The sequence below is a fragment of the Mustela putorius genome, unplaced genomic scaffold, assembly GCF_011764305.1.
Source record: "Mustela putorius furo isolate JIRA1106 unplaced genomic scaffold, ASM1176430v1.1 tig00003898_pilon_pilon_pilon, whole genome shotgun sequence".
NCBI classification, from domain to species: Eukaryota; Metazoa; Chordata; class Mammalia; order Carnivora; family Mustelidae; genus Mustela; species Mustela putorius.
Window position 1 is genome coordinate 405,520 of NW_025422047.1, and position 24,358 is coordinate 429,877.

General features: G+C 38.1%; 3 protein-coding genes across 3 annotated transcripts; all 3 read right to left on the minus strand.

The window, feature by feature from the left end:
• Positions 1–503: 503 nt before the first annotated feature.
• Positions 504–1,442, minus strand: LOC101693648 (olfactory receptor 4F15). Its single transcript, XM_004751362.1, has one exon. It carries the CDS (start codon positions 1,440–1,442, stop codon positions 504–506), a length of 939 nt encoding a protein of 312 aa, XP_004751419.1.
• Positions 1,443–10,567: 9,125 nt separating this feature from the next.
• On the minus strand, positions 10,568–11,672 carry LOC101693922 (olfactory receptor 4F6-like). The gene is made up of 2 exons (XM_004751363.3): positions 11,639–11,672; positions 10,568–11,496 (listed from the first exon to the last, which is right to left on the minus strand). Exons 1-2 carry the CDS (start codon positions 11,670–11,672, stop codon positions 10,568–10,570), a joined length of 963 nt encoding a protein of 320 aa, XP_004751420.3.
• An 11,445-nt stretch (positions 11,673–23,117) lies between these two features.
• Positions 23,118–24,053, minus strand: LOC101675589 (olfactory receptor 4F3/4F16/4F29-like). The gene has a single exon (XM_004751011.1). It carries the CDS (start codon positions 24,051–24,053, stop codon positions 23,118–23,120), a length of 936 nt encoding a protein of 311 aa, XP_004751068.1.
• Positions 24,054–24,358: the final 305 nt, after the last annotated feature.

Genomic DNA, 24,358 nt, shown 5'->3' on the forward strand with positions numbered 1-24,358 from the left:
ATAAATAAAATCTTTTTTAAAATAGACAATGAGGTTGGTAATACAATCTAGCTTTAAAATCTATAATTCTCACATAGGATTAAAAATTTCTTACACTGCCACATAGAGAAAACAATCTAGCAACAAAGAGAATAAAAATCAAGGTATAAACTCAAGCAAGCAGATGGAGGATAATATAAATGCATAATTTGTCTATCAATAGAACAATATGTTTAGGAAAAACATCAAACTTTATTATTTACTCAATTACATTATGGCATTCTCCTAACCCTGTAGGTTTCAAAACATATATTATTCACTTTTTAGAACTTTGACATACAGAGTATCAAAGAAAAGCATGACTTCTAACTTAATGGTGAAATAAATACCATAATATCATAGATAGTAGATCTCTAGACATATAAGATGTCCTAAGTGTAATGGATTTTTCTGAAATTGCATAATGTCTTTTCTACAACCAGGATGAGGGAAATCCGTGATTTCACATCTTCATAACCATCTGTTCATGAAATCTTCCTGTAACGCACAAGACGACCACACAGTCTCCTCATTGCCACTTTCATCTCTCTGTTCCTGAATGTGTAGATGACTGGATTCAGAAAAGGAGTGATAACTGCATCAAAAATAGCAAGATATTTATCCAGGTTTGATGTGGGAGAAGGCCATGTGTAGAAAAACATCAATGGCCCAAAGAACAAAACCACCACAGTGATATGAGCCGACAGTGTGGAGACAGCCTTGGATGAACCACCAGAGGAGTGTTTCCAAACAGTAAACAAAATGAAGACATATGAAAAGACCAGCAGGATAAAAGACCCCACAGAAATGAGCCCACTATTGACAGTAACCATGAACTCCAATTCTTGAGTGTTTGTGCAGGCAAGCCTGAGGAGCCGGGGAAGGTCACAATAAAAACTATCCAATACATTAGGGCCACAAAAAGGCAAATCTACCACAAAAACTAATTGAACCAATGAATGGATGAGGCCAATGACCCAAGAAGTTACTAAAAAGAATAGACACATCTTTGGGCTCATGATGCTCAAGTAGTGCAGAGGCTTACATATGGCCACATATCTGTCAAAGGCCATGGCTATAAGCAGCACCATCTCTGTGCCCCCAACTGTATGGCTAAAGAAGATCTGCATAATACATCCACAAAAAGAGATGGCTTTGTGCTTCTTAAAAATATCACAAATCATTTTAGGGGCTGTGATTGAGCAAAACAACATATCAATGACAGAGAGGTTAGCCAGGAGGAAATACATAGGGGAATGCAGATGAGCATCCAAGGTTACAGTGAACACAATGACAAGGTTTCCCATCATGCTTGCCAAGTAGAATAAAAAGGAGAAAACAAAAAGGAGAAGTTGGATCTCCCATGAATTCGTGAGTCCAAGGAACACAAACTCTGATACTATCGACTGGTTCATTCTGTCCATTGCCTCAAACAACAGGATCAGTTTTCATGTTTCCCTAAAGGAAGACAGAAAATGGAAAACAATTGCCTAGGCAAGTATTAGTGTTCACAAAAGGAAGTCTCAGCCCATGAAAACAGTCATATTAACAACTTCATAGCCAAATAATCTTCATTACATGTACATTGGACTTCTACTTATAGGAGCTAGCTGGCTCCCAATACCAGCATGGATTCAAAACTGCTACAACTAAGTGAATTTCATCTCTGGACCTGTTTCCCTTCTGTTTTCTTCACTATCACATGGCTATTTCATATTTCCTCCTCCCCTGCATTCTACTTCAATAACATACAATGTCAACTTCAAATACTTTTGACTATGATTTCTTATGAATGGATAGGATTTCAGCCACTTATATGAACCACCTAACAATTCATACACGGCACATAGCTTTCAAAGTCTCTGTAAGTCTTGCTTACTTAGACTTTACACATCTTCTTTCTTTCAGCTTTCAAAATTTCTCATTCTATTCTCTACTGTCCCATTTTCAGTGTCCCAATTCAAATCCTCCCTCCCCTGTGAAATCTTCCAGATATGCTTCAATCTCTCTACTCTCTCTGCACTGTTAGTGTTGATTTCATTCTGCCTCTCCTGATTATATAAGTTTCCATTTCTCAAATTAATGGATAGTTTCTTGGGTACAGGAATCATCTAAGTTCATATGAGTATACCCTACCTCCATCACAATCACCAGTTGTGACTAACACAATGAGTTATTTAATGAGTGCTTCACACTGACTGAATGAAGGAAGAAATTAAAGGGACAGAAGAATGACTCCTGCAGTTAAGAGAGTTTATCTTAATCCACCAAAGTTCACATTAATCATGTATTTTGTGGTACCAGTCAGGAATTATCATAGGATCCCAAGCCTCATCATGCAATTGTTTAGCTACCCAACATAATTATTTCACAAGAGAACTCTATCACCAAATGAAATATGGAGTCTCAACTGTTAATTTAAAATGGCAAATAGAAAGACTTTTACATACTTTTCAAATGGAAAAAAGTTTTATCTTTTAATTATACGTACTTCCCAAAAAATTCACAATTTCTAATATAACACATGAATTGACCTGAGGCAAATAATCTCCACTAGTAGACGGATAAAGATAGTCATTGAATCCCCAAAGATAAGAACTCTGCCACATTAACAGTCTTTTTTCCTTTTCAAAATGCACTTTGAATGGTTAAAAGAATAAAGGGAAAAGAAAACTGGTGAAAATAGCCAGACAGTATCTGTGTCTGCAATTGAGAGAGGGTCACAATTAGTTAGAGGGATAATGGGCACAAAAAAGAACTAAGGGACATTAGCTGAATTGCAGCAGGGGTAGCTAGGACACAATTACAGTTTTTTAAGAATTAAAAAAAAAAAAACTTGCCAGGAATAAATCATCAGAAGTCCAATGCTCAGTGGCTGTTTCTGATTTAGTACAACTCCATAACTCCATGTTAAACCAATGAAATAATTTATATAGAAAGAAGTATACAAGGTGACCTCCTCATTATCCCAAAGTCAGTTAGTGGGAGGGTTTACAGAGTATCAAGAACCCATGGCTCCCACTGAATGTTCTTTGCCTGAAATAGAAATTTGTATTAGTTCTATATGTATTCATTCTCTGTTTCTGCGGTAACAAATTACTTTTTGGCTTACCAAAACACAAATGTGTGATCTCACAGTTCTGAAGATGAGAAGGCCAAAATGGGTCTTCTAAGCTAGAATTGAGATGTCAGGAGACTTGCCTCCCTTCTAGAGGACCAAGGAGAGGATCCAGTATCTTCCTCTTCCAAGTTTGCCTGAATTCTTTGTTTCATGACCCCTTCCTCCCTCTTTAAAGTACATTATTGCAAATTCTGCCAACTATCACCACATATCTTCTCTGACTGTAACCACCCTGCCTCCCACTTGTAAGGTGGGATTCACAGGCCTACAATATCCAGATAATCCAGGATAATTTGGCCATCTCAAAGTTCTTAATCACATTGACAAAGTCCCTTGTGCCATGTAAAGTAATATATTCACAGGCTCGGGGATTAAGACATGGATATTTTGGGGCCAATATTTTGTGACACCACAACTTCTCACAAGTGAACAAATGTTTTAAGGGGAAAAGAAAACCATATCACTAAGCAATGAATCTGACAGAGGAAATTTCAGAGAGCCTGTCACGAAGATGGAAGAGATATTGAAGGAGGAAGAACTGGTAGTGCATTGGGACCTTCTCCCAGAAACTACACCTTAGACACTGACTCCTATTATATCCAGGACCAAGTCTAGCCAACTAATATCCACTAATGGTGAGGAACCAATCTTGGGATTATCCCAAGATAATCAGCCAACCAATATGTTCTTGGACAACTAGGTATACAATTTAGTCCTGAGTGCTTCTTCAAATGATTTTTAAATGACTTTTGTTCATTAAGTCAGTAAATATTTTTGAGTGCCCAGAATGCCAAGCATCAATCTGGGCAATGAGAATACAACATGGACAAGCATTCCTGCCTTTGTGAAGTCCATATTCATGACAGAAAATGCAATTCTGGTCTGTTACATACAAATTTCCTTCCCTAGAAAGGATAAGAACACTTGAAGAAATGCTGTAATTTATCAAATACTGAGGAGTCACAAACACTCTGCTGCTTTCTAGTTCAATTTCCACATTCACAGAGTCTCCTCTTAGTATTCTGACTGACTTTTTTATCTGAATTTTTACATCTATGGTTTCTATCACAGTAATTTTTAATGGCTTTCTGATAAATATGCATGGATTTTTATCTCCCCAAATATGGTACAAGACTCTTGGGGCAGAATTGGGTACCATAATTGTTTTTTCTCACTGGAAACCAGCTCAGAAATGCTACTGGATGGATTTCTTGGCTAATTCATTCATTCATTCAACAAATATTTACATAGCAGTTATCAGGACAATTTTAAGTAAAAGTTGTGTAAGCCATTTTATGACTTAAAACCAAACCTCCATATCATGAAATATGAACTAACTAATCAAAAATTTCTCTAAGAATGGGCAGAAAATGGGCAAAAAGCATTCTTTCTTATCACTAAAGGGAATAGTGTGTTATCCAAAACTCTTCCAAGGTCTCCATGAAGTGGGAATAACAGTGAGAATATACTGTGACCTAAAAATATAAGTGGCGTTTCCTCCAAATTGAAATGTGAAGAGCAAAAACAAAAACAAAACAAAAAACAAGCCACCACCTCTGGGTGGCTCAGTCAGTTAAACATCCAACCCTTAATTTCAGCACAGGTCATGGTCTCAGGATCATGAGATGGAGTCGCAGGTCAGACTCCACACTGAGTGTGTGGAGCCTGCTTAAGATTCTCCCTCTCCCTTTCCCTCTGTTCCTTCACCCATCTCACTTGCTCACACACTCTCTCTCTTTCTCTCTAAAAAAATAAAAAAAGAAGTAAGATGATAAAAGAAATACTGAGAAAACTGTTAATAAGTTTGTAAGAAATAAGGTTAACAAAATCAGAAAATGATTTATTGAGCCATGTGTTTATTTTTTTATTTTTTTATTTCTGTGTAAAGCTTCCATACAAACAGTCTAGCCAGAAGGCAAAAAGGACAATTTTGGAGTAAAAGAAAAATACATTTTTAAAATCAGAAGGGAAATTGATAAAAAGATGACAAGAAGGAAGACAGCAGGACATTGGGTTTTTGAAGGCAACAGGAGTCCAAGATGATCAGTTAGGGGAAAAATTGTGATGAACAGTAGAAATGGCAGACTGGAAGCTTATTCAGATAATGCAATCTCAAAAGTCATCTCAGAATTGTTCCTAATAGCATTAGAGTTGCTTTCTTGTTAACTAACATACTGCATCCCCTAGTTTTACTTACATTGCTTAAGGGAAAGGTGCCACATTAAGCTATTATAGACAAACAAATAAGTTACCAGATGGCTCTCCTTCACTGAGATCTTATGTGTGGAAGAAATGATTATTTATACAATGAAGAAATAACTGATTCATTTTAAACCTGACTCATTACCCAAGAAGGATGAGCTTGAGTTGGTTGCTGCAGAAGACAGGGCAAGAAGAGATGAGCTGAGGAGGAGAGAGCCAGACTCCAGGAATGAGAGCAAAATCTGAGAACAGAAGGATAAATGGGCCAAAGACAAAAGGTACCTACTTTACATCCCGAAAAGAACAAAAACAAAAAACAAAACAAACAAACAACAAAAAAAAAAAAAAAACCAACAACAAAAAAACCACACAAAATACTACAACTAATAAAAGGGAAACTTACCCAGCTCCTATCTTCAACTATTCAAATTTCTCAAGTGCCTCTCCAGTGCCTCTGAGATACAGTCTCAACAGCTTCTAGAAGGAGACAGTATGTTCTGGGTGCCCAATCAACTTGAGACCTTGCAGACTTCCATGGAAAACAGCGCTGCTCCTTTAAGGCCATTGCCATTAGAAGATATTCCACTCTTGAGTTCTCTAATTCTGGTCTAGCTATTACACTCAAGAATTATAACACAATTACAGCCATTCTTTATTTAGACTATGTAAGTGATCATGGCATGCAGAAAATCCAGATTCTGCAGCATTTAATGGAATCATTGTTTATTTTTAAACTTCTTAAAATTTAAATGAAGTTAACATATAGTGTATTATTGGTTTCAGGGGTAGAATTTAGTGATTCATCAGTTGCATTTAACACCCAGTACTCATTCCATGAAGTGCCCGCCTTATAAAATCCTCATTTAAATGTCTTGATTTAGGGCACCTGGGTGGCTCAATTGGTTAAGCTTTGGCTCAGGTCAGGATCCTAGAGTCCTGGGATGGAGCCCCATATCCATCAGGATACCTGCTCAGCAGAGAGCCTGTTTTCTTTCTTCTCCTTCTGCCCTTCCCCCTCCCTCATATTCTCCATTTCTGTCCCTCTCTCAAATAAGTAAATTAAAATCTTAAACAAATAAATAAATATATTGATTTATATGGAATCAGAATTTGGGAACCCCTAAGAATAGATTCATGGGAATTTTACATTTTAAAATATTCTGGGGGGAAAAAGAGTGAAAACGGCTCATTATCCCCAATTAATAATATCATTCAGTTGGAAGAGATCTAAAATTATGTTCTGACACAGTTCCTTTCTTTAGTTTCTCCATCCTGGATATGTCAGTTTCTCTACAGTTTACATGGTTAGAACATTCATTTTCTTCCTTACCATCCCACTATTTATAAATGTAATAAACCAAAGTTTCATCCTTACAAAAAGAAAATCTCTCATCCTTTCAAGTAAGCTGATGGCCACTTGATTCTTTCTCTGTGAACATAAAGACATTGTCAGCAATTCCTTCAGATAAATATTTTATATGCTTGAACCTGGTAAAAGCAAATAAAGATCACTCATCTGTGCCCTCCAGTTTTAACCACCTCAATTCCTTTAGTCTTCCTTCATAGGATCATCTTCTATCCCTTCATCCTTGGCACTCTGCCTAACCACCCCCATTTCACCACCAAACATCTTACTGCAGTGACCTAGAAAAATTCTAACAAATATTTAAAGAATGCAAACAAAAGCAGGAGGCTTGATTACAGGTTGTGAAACCTTACATATTTAGTTCCCTACTTTTTCTCCATCCTTCCAACACTTAATTTTAACCTACACTACATTAGTTTAGTTTAGAGTGATTTAGTTCCCTAGATATTTTTCTTCTAAGCAGGTTTTTAATTATTCTTTCTCCATCATGATTCTATGAAATTGGGGTTTTATTATTTTTATTTCATTTATCACTTATACCTACTTAAGGTTAATTCAGTTGTGTTGACAACCATTTGTATTTATTCTCCTACTCTACTTGTCATCTCCCCAGCACCACCTGTTTCTTTCTGACTCTGAGCCAAAACATAATTGAAATAGACAAACAACAAACCATTACCGGGGTTTTTTCTTATCACTGAAGTTTATCTAGTTCAATACCTTCATCCTCTTGTCAACGTCATTCCATCCGTCCCTTGTAACTATTCCCAGACTATTATCTCACATGCACAGAGGTATATAAAATATTTCTAAAAATGGAAAATATAGCTAATTACTTGAACCAAGGGATAGTGACCAACTAATCAAGACTAAATTGTCTCCTAAAAATATATTCATTGTGATCATAGCAACAAAGGACAGTGTTCTAAATGAGTCATAGCAGGGAGGAATGACACTTCTCTTTAAGCAGTGTCAATTATGGGATGCCTGGGTGGTTAAGCAGCTGCCTTCGGCTCAGGTCATGATCCCAGCATCCTGGGATCGAGTCCCACATCAGGCTCCTTGCTCAGCAGAGAGACTTCTTCTCCCTCTGCCTCTGCCTACCACTCTGTCTGCCTGTGCTCTCGCTCTCTCTCCCTCTTTCTCTCTCTCTCTCTGACAAATAAATAAATAAGAAGTGTCGATTATGGGGAACCTGGGGGGCTCAGTGGGTTAAAGCCTCTGCCTTCAGCTCAGGTCATGATCCCATGGTTCTGGGATCCAGCCCCACATCGGGCTCTCTACGTGGCAGGGAGCCTGCTTCCCCCTCTTTCTCTCTGCCTGCCTCTCTGCCTACTTGTGATCTCTCTCTGTGAAATAAATAAAATCTTTAAAAAAAAAAAAAGTGTCGATTATTTCTCTTTCGATTTTTTCAAATAATCTCTTGATTATTATCTCTGCCACTTTAAATCCTATGATGAATAATAAAAGCAACCTTAAATAATTTAATCATATTCACTTTCTGAGAAATTAATACAAATTACTTGGAACAGCCTGATAAATATCAAATTTCTCTGTATATAAGTAGGAAAGTAGGAAGTAGGAAACTGAAAGAGAAAAACTAAAAATTTCTAAGTAAAAAATAGCTGCAGAAGTAACATGTTGTGAGTCACTTCTCTTTCATTAAGGTCACCTAATAAATGAATTGAGCACGTTTAACATCATAGGGGTGGCATGTATGTATTATATACCTCTGGTACGATTAAATTAAAAAGCCACTTCATCTTTATAGTATTCTTTACAAAAAAAACAAAAATCCCAGTCTAATTCTGAGGGACATTTTCAGACAAAGCCAAATTAAGGGACATTTATAAAATGCCTGACCAATACACCCAAAAGCTGTCATAGCCATTGTAAATAAGGTCAGACTGAAACACCCTCAAACCAGACTATGTAAAGGAATCATAACAAAATGCTGTGTGCTTTCCTACACTGAACTCTCGAAAAGAAAATGACATTAAAGGAAACACTGGTGAAATCTGAATACAGTCTAGAACTGAGTTAACAGGAATGTACCAGTGTTGATCTCTCAGTATATGGACCACAGAAATGTAAGATGTAAGATGATAACATTAGAAGAAACAGTTGAAACTGAAGCTGGCAAGTGCTATATAGGGACTCCATGGAACACCTTTGCAACTTCTTGGTAGCCCTGAAACTGTCCAAAATGAAAGCTCTTTAAACAAAACAAGAAATCAGAAAAGAAATGTAAACATAGGGCCAAATAGATTTATTAAGTGAAAATCATTCACGAACATGTGTTGAAGCTATGCTATTTGACATATATCCAAAAGACAAGGTGAATAATGTAGCGGTACCCATCAGTGACAGCTTAACAGCTCAATAGAGACATGAAACTTAGCCACCGAGGAAACAAGATCTAAAGTGACGGAAGGCAGCAAAGGACCAGGAGCCTGGCAACCTGGACTCTAGCTTTAAATCTTCCATATAGTCTCTTTAGGAAGTTGAACTAATTAACTAATTTTCCAGTACCTGAAACTTTTTAAAATAGGGAAACTTTATGAGATGATTTACCTTAAATGTAAAAACCCATGAGAACCTCCCTAATTGAATTTTAATAATTTTCTAAGTAACTGTGTTTGCTCTATGAACTATTATCTTTCAGATCTAAGCTATCCTTCATACTCTGCCAGGATGCAGAAGCTAAGGCTCTACAAACCCATTTCTTTTTGGCCAACTCTGTCATTTAGGGTCACTAAAGGGAGACTACAAGGTGGAAGAGGAAGGAGGGACTTCCTTGCTCCTTCCTGTTTGCTGCCTGTGGGCTTCCTTTCTGCTCACCATGCCTGTGAGCATCACCCAACCACACTGTTCACCTCAACAACCTTGGTTTCTTTCCCAGGCAACAGCTGTGTCCCAACCTTAGAAGAGCTCATCTTCTCAGAAACACCTGTGTTACCAGCAGTATCCTTGCCTCAGGGGTGGTGTCCCCGCCCTTCTCTAAACTCAGAAACCCTAGCACCAACCAAGCAGCAGCTCTTTCTCAGATATGTGAGTTTCAACTCCACGGATCCTTCTTCCAAGATTTTAATAGCTTTTTATTTTTAAATTTTAGTAATTCTAACTTCTTCCCTTCGTTTTCCATCCCAAGGACTGAGAGCTGCTTCCTACAAATGCTATGTCTGTGATACCTCACCATTCATCCACTTTCAAAAACTAGTTAAAAGATTTACTTAACTAACCATTCTTTACACTAAATTTTTCCTTTCAAATTAACTGGTATGGTTAATTTGTCTCCTTACTGGACCCCAGAGAAGCCAAATTAGCAATGGAACAATGAGGGAAGCTAACAGATAATGAGCTACAAACATAGAAAACAAATCAGCTATATAGTAAGACAAATCAGATGAAGGAAAAATTAATATTTATCTTTAAAGTAAGAGAGTCTACTGACATGGGGAAAATAGAAAATGAACATGAGCCACATATTGCCTTTCAAAGGGGATTGTTTCATGTTTATACTAATTCTGTTTGGCACCACATCAAGGTAAGACCACTGGTGAGATAAGAAAACCATGACCATGGTGCCTGGGTGGCTCAGTCAGTTAAGTGTGTGACTTCAGCTCAGGTCATGATCTTGGGGTTCTGAATCCAGCCCTGCTTCTGGCTCCTGCCTCAGTATGGAGTCTGCTTCTGCCTCTCCTTCTGTCCCTCCCCCTGCTTGTATTCTCTCTCTCTCGCTCACTCGCTCGCTCTCATAAACAAATGCAAGAAAACCATGACCTGTAAATCTCTTACAAAAGCAGAGTCCAGAGAACGACATCACCATGCAATCTTCCACATGTTTAAAAGACTTTACTCTAATTCACAAACTGAGAACATAGTCTCCTCATTGCCACCTTCATCTCCTTATTCCTAAAAGTGTAGATGACCGGATTCAGAAAGGGAGTAAGAACTGCATCAAAGATGGCAAGGAACTTATCCAGATGTGATGTGGGAAATGGCCACACATAGAAGAAAATTAATGGCCCAAAGAACAAAACAACAACAGTGACATGAGCTGCCAGAGTGGAGAGGGCCTTGGACATACTCCCCAAAGATTTTTTCTGAACAGTCACCAAAATAAGGGTGTAAGAGATTATTAGAATTAAAAAGGAGGCCACAGAAATAAAACCACTATTGGCAGTAACCATGAATCCCAATGTGTTTTTCTCTGTGCAAGCAAGTTTGATAAACCGAGGAAGGTCACAAAAAAAGCTGTCTAATTCATTAGGCCCACAGAAAGGCAAGTCCACAACAAAAGCCAGTTGAGTCACTGAATGAATAAGGCCAATGATCCAGGATGCCACCAGAAATAAAATGCACCTCCGTGGGGTCATGATGGTCAGGTAGTGGAGAGGCTTACATATGGCAACATATCTGTCAAAGGCCATGGCGATGAGCAGCACCATCTCACTGCCCCCAACTGCATGGATGAAGAAGATCTGAACTACACAGCCCCTAAAAGAGATGGTTTTGCACTCTCTTAAAAGATCATAAATCATCTTGGGAGCTGTGGAAGAGCAAAATATCAAGTCAATGATGGAAAGGTTGGCCAGCAGGAAGTACATGGGGGACTGTAAACGAGGGTCAGAGGTCACAGTTAGCACAATGAGGAGGTTTCCCATCAGGCTGGCCACATAGAACACACAGGAAAAGAAGAAGAGAAGGAGCTGGATCTCCGGTGAGGTGGAGAGTCCCAGGAACACAAACTCCAACACTACTGAGTGGTTGCCTTCATCCATGGTCTCTGTCAGCAGTGACACCTCTCATGCCACCTGAAAGAGGAGAGTAAAGAGAAACTGTTGTAGGAAAAAGGCACGGAACTTCATCTTGGGCGATTCAGTCATTGTCAGAAAAGTAGACCAAGGCTCCTGTGTGCTCTTGGAGACCATTGTCACAAAGCAATTCAGATATCTTTTTCATGTGTTTCATAACCACAATGCAAAGCAAAGAATAAGGATCCTTTGCTTACTTAGATTGGTAGTTCTGTTGTATTTTTTCTGGCATTGTTTCATAATCATATCTCATAGATGACTGAATTAACAGGCTTTCAGAAATTACCTAACTACATGAAACAATGCAGTGATGGTACATTTCATAATTTGGACATATCGCACTGTAATGTTACCACATCCATGACCACATTGGCAAGTCTATGAAAATCTTTATAAGTTTTCTTTGAAGACATGATCTGTAAATTTCTCATATCTGTAAATTAGCAAGACAAGATGAGTTATTTAGGGAAAAGAAGGAAAGAGTAGAGAATGCCAGAGCATGGCACTCACCATTCCATAGGAGAATAAGTTCTAGTGAGAGGGACACTGTTATGGGTTCTGTGGAGGGAATTCTGCATAGGGGCCAAGAGAAGAAGGAATGTGAGACCAGAATGACAAGGATAAGTCATAAATGCCAGTGGAAGTCAAAAACTAAAAGTGAAAATATCAGTCTTTGCACATGGCTCTCTTGACATATATAAAAAAACTTAACCTCATTCTGAATTAAATAAATGTTTGCTAAAACAGCAAGACACTAGTTTTTCTTATGACATTGGCAGGGATTTGAACACTTGACAATATTCAGAGTTTGAGAGGAAATGAGGAAACAGATAGTCTCATAACTGGTGGTGGTAGAATAAACTGATAAAACATTTACCAAATGGCAATACCTTCCAAAATTGTCAATGCTCAAATACTTTGACTCAGTGATTCTACTTCTCAGAAAAGATATTTGGATATATGTGTGTTGCACAGTAACGAAGTGAACAAAGAAGAGATACAGACTGGTGGTTGCCAGAGGGTAGGGGGGTTGAAAGGATGGATGAAATAGGTGGTGGCAGTTAAGAAATAAAATTATAAAATCAGTAAGTCGTGAGGATTTAGCATGGTGGCTAAAAGTCCGTAGGAATGTATTGGCTATTTGTAAATTGTTAAGAGAGTAAATCTTGAAAGTTCTTATTGTGGCAATCATTTTTCTCTGTATACAAATATTGAGTCATTATCTTCTACACCTGGAATTGATATAATATATCAATTACACCTCAATTTTAAAAAGATACAAAGAGTTAAGGGGCCCACTCTTGGTTTTGGCTCAGGTCCTGACCACAGGGTCTTGAGATTAAGCTCCAGGTGGGCCACAGGCTCAGCACAGAGTCAGTTTAAGACACTCTCTCACTCTCCCTCTGCCCCCCACCCTACCATGTGCACCATCACTCTCTCTAAAATAAAAGAAAAAAATCCTTTTTCAAAAGATACAAAGATGTTTACTGAAGCATTGCTGCTTATAAAAGCAAAAGCCTGAGAATAACTTCAATGTGTAGAAATAAGGAACTAATTAAATAATTTCTATTAGATCCCATCTATGGAATACTGTGTAGCCATTTATTTTGCTAAAGTTGACCTAAATGTACATAAACAGGATAGACAGGAGGAAAGTGGGCAGTTTCTTACATTCATGTTATCTGGTTTTCTAATATTTATACCAAAAAATAATTATATACATAAAATTACATAAATTACAAAACAGATTAACAATGCCTCAGTTTATATGCAAAAAGAAAAGGTAATAATAATTACCTCTAAGAAGTACAAAATTATGCAGGAAAAGGGATCTTTTGCTTTTCACTTATAAGCTCTTACCTACTTACATTCTTGCAGTAAACATGTCAATTTCACCTTTACAAAAAAGTCAGTGTGTGGATCTGGAAAATTATACAATTGTATCTTCTGGATTTGAATCTTCCAAAGATTACTTCATGATGTATCTTCCAGCAAAGATCAAAGCTACACCTAAGATATTTGTTAACTTTGTTACTATACTCCTTCCTAGCCCTCCCACTCTTAGCTGAACAGCCTCCTCTTCCCCCGGCAGACACTCAAATGGTATTTACCCCTCCCTCACAGACACTCAAATATTCCAGCCCATGGCTTCCCCCCGCGTTTTTCCCTCAGTCTGCAGTGCCCAGGTCTTCATTACATCTCTCCAGTTCACCCCGTTCTTCAACTGCCCACTCTGCAAAAACCCTTCCTCTATGAAGTCCTCTTTGATCCTCTTACTTTACATACATGGGGAAAAGACAAATTTTTCTTACAGTCTCGTGACAAAACCAGACACATTAACAATTATAGCATTCTGTTAATGCTCTAACAAAGACCACTATCTAATTCTCCAATGCTATACATAAAGGTTTCTAAATCTATGTTTAAAAAATACCCTTTTTAGACTTTTTCTTGATGCTGGTGTTAATGATATTCACATTGATAAAAAGCAATTCAGCTCAGAAAAAGATTCCTTTTACAGGGATCATCACCAGGTATCTCCTCCCTGATGCAATTCATCCAAGAAAATGATTGATCCTAAATTACCCTCCCGGAAGCTGACAGCTATTCCATCAACGCTTCCAAATTTCACTCCATCCCAAACCCTTGTTAGTTTTACACAAGACCTTATTTTATCTTCCCCACTTGGGGAAGATAAAATATAATATCATATTACATATGATATATATTATATATGTTATATATGAAATGTACACACACACACACACACGATAATTCCTAATATAGGCAAAAAGCTGGAAAACAGGATGGTACACTCATTGGTGGCCCAGCTTCCTAGCCAGTGTTTCACTTTCTGCCTAACTGAAAACTTGAGGTCTCTAGGGGCCATACCTCCTATCAATCTCTACTTTTAAATAAAGACAGAATAGTAGTTTAAATCTGATTTTTTCCATGCGAGCAAGTGAAACTAGCCCCTTAACTCCTTCTGCAAAAGGAAAACACAGTATCAGTGGTGATCAGCAACTAAATTCCAGGGCACCTTTGTAGTGTCCCAAGTGTCACAACTGTTCAACACACAGCATTGACCACTGCCCACACCCCCACCACAAGCCTACAACGTAAGAAATTAGAGATTCCTCAGAGATCATCTAGGGACCAGTTGACTCTCTTCTCTCCTCAGGTCTACTCATTCTTGTGCTGGCCAGGCACAGACAGCAAAAAAATTAGAAGTGATGTCGGCTCACCTCCAACTCAAGCAAGGATGATGATTCTGGAGTATTTTGAAAGTAGATCAATGTTGAGATCACTCAAAGACTGGTAGTCCTCTCCTTCTGAACCTGAGTCTCAAATTAATCACCAGGTTAAGTTTAAATCAGAGTTACTGGAAAAGAATAAAATTCACGGAGAAACCTCTCAATCTCATCATCCTATGGGTTTCTCCACTAGTTTGCTCCTCCGGAGATGTGTAAAGAGTGCTCATGACAGGGGCGCCCGGGTGGCTCAGTGGGATGGGCCGCTGCCTTCGGCTCAGGTCATGATCTTGGGGTCCTGGGATCGAGCCCCACATCGGGCTCTCTGCTCAGTGGGGAGCCTGCTTCCCTCTCTCTCTCTGCCTGCCTCTCTGCCTACTTGTGATCTCTGTCGGTCAAATAAATAAATAAATAAAAGAGTGCTCAGGACAGGATAGCACAAAATGTACAGAAATGCGCACTGGGCTGCAAGCTGTCCGAGTGATTGTTTCTACTGCTATCAATGCAGCAAGCCCTGTAGAAGACTGTCCTTGCAGGGACCAGAATGAAACTGCTAGTGATTGTAAAATCTGTTTATTTTAGAGTAGGAATCCCCAGGTGTAGGGAGGATAAACAGCATTACTCAAGCGAAGGAACAAGCCGGTAGTCGACCCAGAATCCATATGGTTGACTCTTGGTTTCTAGACAATCCAGGGGATCTCCACTACACCACACCTCTTTTTCTGGAATGGTCCAACCTGGACCTCCAGTGTGTGGCCCAGGAAATCATAATAGAGCAAAGCTACTTTCTTCAGCATTGTCCAACATTCTTCTGGCTTTATTCCCATTGGACTCAAATATTCTGCTCCTACTATGTTCTGGAGTCCAACACTCAAGACACTTCTGCAAATGTCACTAGAATAACTCTTCCAATACAGATCATGAAGTGGCAGTTTGACTCCACTCATCTTGCTGTCTTCTCTATTTTGGTTGTGAGTTTATCTGCTATAATCTCCCTGTTGAGTTACAGAATTGATTCGTTTCTTCTAGTTGTTTAGATCTCCCTTCTCACTGTTCTGTGTATTTCCACTTGAAGTTCTCGTTTGCATCAAAGACTGCATCCACCTCTCTAACTCACCTGGACCCATGTCAAAATGACCATGGACTCAGATGACCCCAGAATGCAGAGCTCTTGCCTTTGGAACGTTATTATCAGCTGGCATAAAAAGCCCTGTGTAATGCCTCCAAGCAGAAAACACAGCTAATTAGCAACACTGGAACGTTACTTGAGCATTACTGTAGAGACCTGGGATTGCCACTGTAGTACGTTTAGCCAAGGGAGTTGTGTCCTAGAACCACAGAAATTTGGCCACAGCAACCAAAGGGAAAAGTTTGTAATAGGTCACTTGAGAGGAGAAGGAAAGGAGCCTAAATGAAAAATATACACCTTCAAACAAGTGAAAATAATCTTAATCATCTCCATAGGCAGGAAGAGAGAGAGAAAGAGGAGGTAATGCAGGGCTCCAATGTGGCACTGACCATCACCTATGTCCCATTAGAAAAAATAACTAACATAGAGGTAATAAGATATGCAGATGTTCCATAAAAAGTTAGCTAGTCCTTTATTATGTGTGTGATACGGAGAGATGAAGAGGGTGTTCTCACAGCAACACAAGGGGATGAACCCAAATGATAATGGAGTTGGGGTGAGGCAAATCACTAGCGGTTTAATCTCTCATAGGTCAGCTTCTTAAAAAGAAACATCAACAAAACAGAAAATCTCCTCCAGTTATATTGTCTGTCTTTACATCAAAAGTATGCAGAGGGTCAGTGATGTGGCCGCTGATAAACTATAATTACATAGAGCACTCTGTCACTTACCTATTTCTGTACGACAAAGTAGCTTAAGGCAAGGACATTCACCTGCTCCTGACTCTGCTGTTACCACTGAGCTCAGCTGGTCAGGTCTCACGCTGATCTCACCTGGCTTCTCTCATAAGGTATCAGTTATCTGGCTGCTTGGGACTGGGGGTTTAAGGTGGCCTCATTCACATGTCAAGGCGCTGGGCCTCTCTCTCCAAGGGGTCTTTTATTATTCAGTAGTCTTGCACAATTTCCTTCCAGGGTGGTAGGAACATTGCAAGACAACAAAGGTAAAAGGTGCAAAGCAAACTATGCCTCAGTTCCGGAATTCATGCAATATCATCTTTGCCACATCCCACTGGTCAAAGCAAGGCAGGAGACCAGGCCAGATTTCAGTTTGGGAAATAGACTCTACTGCTTGACAAGAGAAGGTGTAAAATATTGTAACCATGTTCTTCAATTAACTAGAGGCTCCCTATCTACTCATTGTGAGTTGTGTTGATTGGCTAAGTCTCAGTTAATCTTAATAGAAGGAACTGGTATGTGTCCTATAGAGTTTCATGGTGCTTTTGCTTCAAATAATACTAACTCAAAGTAATTAACTCAGCAGCTCTCTCCCATTCCTGTATTTGTTTTCAATTTAACTGGTTTAGAATAATTAATTACAATGTCTTAATGAGTTTATATCCTGATACTATATATGAGACTAGGTTAAGCCACATGACTTTCTAGAGTTTCCTGTGTACAGAACAGACCAGCCTCCTAATGGTCGAAGAATATTCAAGAACACTGAGGCAGAGACACAGCCATTTTACTTGATTGGAAAGGAGCCTAGAGTGTCTGTGGCATAGAAATTTCTCGCCATCAACATGTAAGAACTGGATGATGAGTTTGAGTTGTCCTAAAGAGGGCAATTGAATGCATCTGAGAGAAAGTCATTATGAAAGCAAAAAATATCTGGTAAAGTAGGCAAAACTAAGCAAGCAAGTCCTGTTGTTAGAGCAGGCAGTAATCCCAGGCACAGAGCTAGCGTATACATGACCAGCCTTCCAACACAGCCTCTCCACCATGTCCCTGTGCTCTCTGGGTATGATAGGGCTGTGAAACAAAGAAAAGACCTGTGATACTAGAGCCCAGATCTCTTCTGTGGGAATTCCTTCACAGAAGAGGCTCTGAGGAACAGCATAAAGTAAGGCAAGACCAACAGTCCAGGGCAGTCCTCCAGAGGTTCAGACAACAGCTTGTGGGCAACTGGCCATCAGCCTTTTGGGAGGGGTGGGCAATGACCTAAGCAAAGGACTGTATGCCACATTGGCCTCTGTCCCTGAAGTAGAGAATGGTTACGGCCTGGCCAACAGAATGCAGTCTGTGCTTGTAGGAGAATCTTCCCACCAAGTACTCTTGAGAAAACAGTTAGCGGGGAGAACCCAGGAAGAGATTTAATTTCTGCTTCAGAAGCAGGTCAAAGAAATGAGACTTGGAATGTTGTGGTAAATATGACACATTCATACTCAGCAAGGCCTGCACCTGGTGTTTCAACTCTCTCATTTTTACTTTTTTAACTTGATTGTGTGCCTGCTTATTGAAGAGCATGTGTAGACATAAAATGTTGGATGCCTAGATAAATATTTTACTTAAACCAAACATTGTCTTTTTACCAAGCGAAAGATATTCAAGCGTAGGTTTATGAAATTAATGAATCTCTTTCCTTTCACCTAGAGATAGTCTCTGCAATAAATGGTGTTGGGAAAAGTGGATACCCATGCGCAAGAGAATGAAATTGGACCCTTAGCTTACACCATTTACAAAATCAACTCAAAGTGAATTAAGGGCTTTAAACATTTAAACATAAGACCTGAAATTGTTAAACTCCTGGAAAAAACAGGGAAAATCTCCTTGACACTGTTCTGAGAGATGATTTTTTTTATTTGACACCAAAGGCACAGTCACAAAATCAAAAGTAAAAAAGTAGGAATGAATCAAACTCAGAAACTCTCCACAGCAAGGGAAACAATCAATACAGTAAAAAGGTACCCTACAGAATGACAGAAATATTTACAAATGATATATCTGATAAAGGGTTAATATCCAGAATATGCAAATAACTCATACAACTGCATGGCAAAATAATAATAATCTGATTAAAATGAGCAAAGGGCCTTAACAGATATTTCTCCAAAAACATTAAAATGGCCAACAGGTATATGAAAAGATGCTCAAAATCACTAACCATCCAGGAAATGCAAATTAAAACCACAACAAGATATTATCGCACACCTACTAGGACAACTATTACCAAAAAGTCAAAAGATAACAAGTGTTGGCAAGAATGTGGAAAGAGAGGGAGCCCTTGGACACTGTTGGTAGGAAGATATACAGTATAATCCCCAGGAAAATAGTATGGAGATCCCTCAAAAAATTAAAAATAGAACTACCATATGATCTAGCAAATCCCACTCCTGGATATATATCCAAATGAAATAAAAATCACTATCTCAAAAAGATATCCACAATCCCATGTCCACTATAACACAGAAAGACAAGTATTCCATGATCTCCCTTATATACAGAATCTAAAAAAATAAGTAAGAGTACCAGAGAATAGAATGGTTGTTACTAGGGGCTGGGAGGTGTGGTGAAAGGGAGATATTTGTTAGAGTATAAGCTTTCAGTTGTTAAATGAATAAGTTCCTTAGACATAATGTACACCATGGTAACTATTATTAATAATAATGTATATTTGAAATTTCCTAAGAGTAGATTTCAGATGTTCTCACATAAAAAGGAGTGAAGGAGGCATTAACTATGTGAGGTGATGGATATGTTAATTACTGATTGGGAGGTAATCATTTCACAATGTATACATAGATCAAACCATCACATTGTACAACTTAATGTGTATGATTTTTATTTGTCATCATACCTTAATAAAGATGGGAAAAAATAAATAAAAATAAATCCCTGTCCACTAACTGTTAAAATATAGACACGTTTTATTTGATACTTACTAATGTGATGCAGAAACCACCTCAAAATAACCTCATACTAGTTAACTAAGAAAAGAAGCTTTGTGTATACCAGAAAGAGCTGTGCTTGAAGTTTAGTGTTCATTTTTTTTTCTTTATGTTCTTGTTCAAGTACTTTGGAGGAGCCTAATGGTATTGAATTAGTAAGCAATTTATCATTTGTTAAGTCATTTCCAGCCTTTAATAGAACAGTCTTATTAAAATTGCCTCATCCTCTGCCTGGACTACTGCAAAATGCCTGGTTCTAGAAGAATAAAGTAACCCCAGGAGGTGTGTACTCAGGCTTCAGTTTTTTCCTCAGATAATATGACTCTGTTGTGGACTATCTCCAAGGAGTAGAGGATGCAGTGCCCTCCCCTCATGCATAATTTTGTATGAGTAAAAGGGACTTATAAAGTTATTTTTTATATAAATTACCTCTGAATCTCAGTCCCTTTGAATAGTAAATAGATCGATATTTTTGAATGATAGATTTAAAAGACAGGAAACAATAACATATTTTATTGAATCAATGCATGTTTTATATTTATTTTGTGTTATTAAGTAGAGAGAGAAAAATATGTTCAGATTTTAGAAGGACAGGTAAGAGACACCCACTAACTTGGTTGGGTGGTGATTAAGAGCAGGGATACTGGAGTAGAAGTTGTATGGTTCTGCAACCAAACTCTACCACTTACCACCCCTTTGTCCCTGGGCAAGTTAGTGTATCTTTCTGTGCCTCAGTTAAATCATCTATAAAATAAGAATGATAATATTACCTACCTCGTTGCTGTGAGCATTAAATGAATTAATGTATGTTAACAACTTTAAAAGAGTACCTGCCACATAAATGCTCAATATATGTTGGTGACAGTGGAGGTGGTGATAGTTGGACAAAATGATGAATGGGCTTTAAAAAGCTGGTAAGAATCCTTTTGGAGGACAGAGGAGCTATGACAATTTCAACTAAGTTTGTAAATGACACAGTTAAGAGCAACCAAAATGATGATAAATCTGTACTGAATTTTATTTGGAGTGATTGCACATCTAAGTTTCCATTTATCAAATAGAAAGTCAAAGAAATACATAATATTTTAAAGTACTCTTTGAGGTCATGAGGAGAAAAAGAAGTATAAACAAAACTTATCAAGAGGGGAAAAGGAACAATTTCATACATATAACAATTATCAACCAAAGGCTAATTGTGCCAAAAAGAAATATCTCTTACTTGGTTAAGCTAAGGTCTTAACATGTAATTATCCTAATAAATATATTTTTTACAAATAAGTCCAAAATAACGTCAGAAAAAGAATGAAGATAGAAGAATGAAATAACTTCCTGAATAAAGTCTGAAACTAATGTAACACTGTATGTTAACTAACTGGAATTAAAATAAAAACTATTTTAAAAAAAAATTGGTAAACTGAAAATAAAAGAAGTCTGAAACCTGTCGGTGGTTTAAGAAGATAGATTCAGGGGCACCTGGGTGGCTCAGTGATTAAGCATCTGCCATTGGCTCAGGACATGATCCCAGGGTCCTGGAATCTAGCCCCATGGCAGACTCCCTGCTCAGTGGGGAGCCTGCTTCTCTGCCCCTCCCCACTGCTCATGCTCACTCTCTTTCTCTTTCTTGGTTAAACAAGTAACGTCTTTAAAAACAAAGATAGATTCATTATAAAGATCTACCAAAAACTGCTAACTAACAGGAATACGAGTATATATGTGGTATTTTAAAAGAATATTTAAAATAAGTAGGCATTAGGGGTGCCTGGGTGGCTCAGTGGGTTAAGCCTCTCTGCCTTGGGCTCAGGTCATGATCTCAGGGTCCTGGGATGGAGCCCGCATTGGGCTCTCTGCTCGGCAGGGGGCATGCTTCCTCCTCTCTCTGTGCCTGCCTCTCTGCCTACCTGTGATCTCTGTCTGTCAAATAAATAAACACAATCTTTAAAAAAAAATTTAAAAATAAAAAATAAATAAAAATAAAATAAGTAGGCATTAATATAATTTATCATAGTTATTAATTTCTAAATCAACACTTTAGTTCATTTAAAGATCAGAAAGATTTGTCTATAGCCTATTATTATCTTTGGGTCCCAAAAGTTCTAAAGTGCCTGAGCTGTTCAGTCTTAGAAACCATGACCCCCTAACAGAAACAGATAAAGGAATGCAGTAATAGTCACTCATGAGATTCTTGAAGCTTACATAAGATTACTTCCAATCCTTGGTACCAATAAGAAAAGTTATGGTAAACACCCTTTAGAGTGTTCATTAGAGTAAAAAAGCAATACAGAGGGGGGAATACTGTGTAATTGTTAATTTTTAGTAATTGATATAAATAAAAGCCATGAATGAGACCATGGGTGAGTGATGAGGTAATCATACAGTTGTAAAATAATGAGAAACTTCTTGTTAGCCTGCAAATAAAGAACTTGGAAACAACAAATAATCATACAAAACTGATACCAATGAAGAGAGTCATGATGTCAGTTGTACTACTTCTGCTATCATCAAGGTCAAAAATATCAGGCCAGAGGAATTGTTTATTAATGAAAAGCTCAAGAATCCAAATTAATAAGTGAGCCTAGATATTTTTTTTAAATCTAAATTGAAGAGAAAAGAGTTCACTATTGAGGTGTTAGATGTGTTAATTATCTTGATCTTGGTAATAACTTCACAGTGTATGTATATATCAGATTACCACATTGTACACTTTAAATGTATACAATTATATTTGACAATTATTCCTCAATAAATTTGGGGGAGAAAGTGTGGAGATCTGATTTTCACCTTGAATCTATCATTTAACATCTCTGTGTCTATTATATCCATAAAATAAATAAGTTGGAACAAATGATCTCAAATTCCAGTTCTAAAATTCCACAATTCCACTATGTAATGAACAGATTTCTAGGTAACCAAAGAAATGGGTTAGTAGGAAACAAACTGATACCTTAGAGGAAAAAGAAAAGTAAAACCAATTGGCATTATGGCAGTTTGATAGTTTAAGTAAAGGATGTTAGCCAGTTCAAAGCAGGGAAAGTATAACAGTGAAAAAGAATAATGTGCTAAATTTCCAGCATGAAATTATTGAACACGTTCTCTGTTTGGCACCTTTCGAGGGGAAAGACAATTGGAAATAGTGGATTAAGGTGGTGATAACTTTGGTTTGACATATTTCCTTAGTAATTACAGAGGGATGAACAGGAAGCATTTCTTAATTACCCCCCCCAAATCAAGATAAAAAATACTCACTACACTGAGTTTTCATAAATATTAAATAAAATAATGTACATAAAACATCCACCGCAGGGTCTGAAACACAGAAGTCCCAAAATTAGCTCCCTTTATCATTTGTTAGGGTACTAGAAATACAAGGGTAACATGGTAAATGCCTAAATGTAACCTAGTACATGAAATTAATAGAGACCTAAAACTTCAATCACTTTATTTTTTCTGTTGTTATTGAGTGTAGAGCTAATTTTTTTTAAGTATTTACTACATCTTCCTGTAACTTACAAGCTGATAACAAAGTTTCTTCATTGCTGCCTTCATCTCCTTGTTCCTGAATGTGTAGATGACTGGATTCAGAAAAGGGGTGAGAACTGCATCAAAGATAGCAAGAAATTTATCCAAGTGTGATGAGGGGAAGGGCCAGGTGTAGAAGAAGATTAACGGTCCAAAGAATAAAACCACCACAGTGACATGAGCTGACAAAGTAGAGAGGGCCTTGGATAACCCACCTGAAGAGTGTTTCCAAACTGTGGCCAGAATGATGATGTAAGAAATAATCAGTATAAAGAAGGAACCCACAGAGATGAGTCCACTATTGGCTGTGACCATGAACTCCAGTCTATTGGTCTCCGTGCAAGCAAGTTTAATGAGTTGAGGAAGGTCACAATAAAAGCTGTCCAGTACATTAGGACCACAGAAGGGCAAGTCTACAACAAATGCCAATTGGGCCACTGAGTGGATAAGGCCAAGGACCCAGGCTGCAGCCAGAATCAAAATGCACATTCGTGGGCTCATGATGGTCAGGTAGTGGAGAGGCTTACAAATGGCAACATATCTGTCAAAGGCCATGGCAATGAGCAGCACCATTTCTGTGCCCCCAATAGCATGAATAAAGAAGATCTGAGATATACAACCTCCAAAAGAGATGGCTTTGCGTTTTCTAAAAAGGTCATAAATCATTTTGGGAGCTGCAATAGAGCAAACTCCCACATCAAGAAAGGAGAGGTTGGCCAGCAGGAAGTACATAGGAGAGTGCAAGGTATGGTCAGTGCTCACAGAGAACACAATGAGGAGATTTCCCAGTAGGCTTGCCATGTAGAACACAGAGGAAAAGAGAAATAGGAGAAGCTGGACCTCCCATGAATTGGAGAGTCCCAGGAACACAAACTCAGATACCACAGACTCGTTGGCTCCATCCATTAGCTCTGCAAGCAGAGGTGACACAAATTTTACCTGTAAGAAAGAGTAAAGAGAAAATCAACTTCATGGGAGTCACTGATTGCAAGAGTTTCAGATCATAAAGAAAAAACATTACCTTATTTCACAAAGTCCAAACACATCTAATATAACCCCTACACTGTAATTGCAGAAAATGGGCAGTAACTCATTGCTAAAAAGTGCTATTTCTAACTCCCTAATCTCCTTAAAATTCCCTCAGTTTTGATAAAAGAAGATTAAGCAAAATCTGCTAAGTCAAAAGAGTTGTAAGAGGCAGATCAGGAATG

What these genes read in the sequence shown, in the direction of transcription:
- LOC101675589 (XM_004751011.1), bottom strand. Translation starts at nt 24,053, where the DNA reads ATGGATGGAGCCAACGAGTCTGTGGTATCTGAGTTTGTGTTCCTGGGA.
- LOC101693648 (XM_004751362.1), bottom strand. Translation starts at nt 1,442, where the DNA reads ATGGACAGAATGAACCAGTCGATAGTATCAGAGTTTGTGTTCCTTGGA.
- LOC101693922 (XM_004751363.3), bottom strand. Translation starts at nt 11,672, where the DNA reads ATGAAAAAGATATCTGAATTGCTTTGTGACAATG. An exon ending in TGAATTGCTTTGTGACAATG is followed by an intron (nt 11,497 to 11,638) that starts GTCTCCAAGAGC and finishes CACTGCTGACAG; the next exon opens with AGACCATGGATGAAGGCAAC.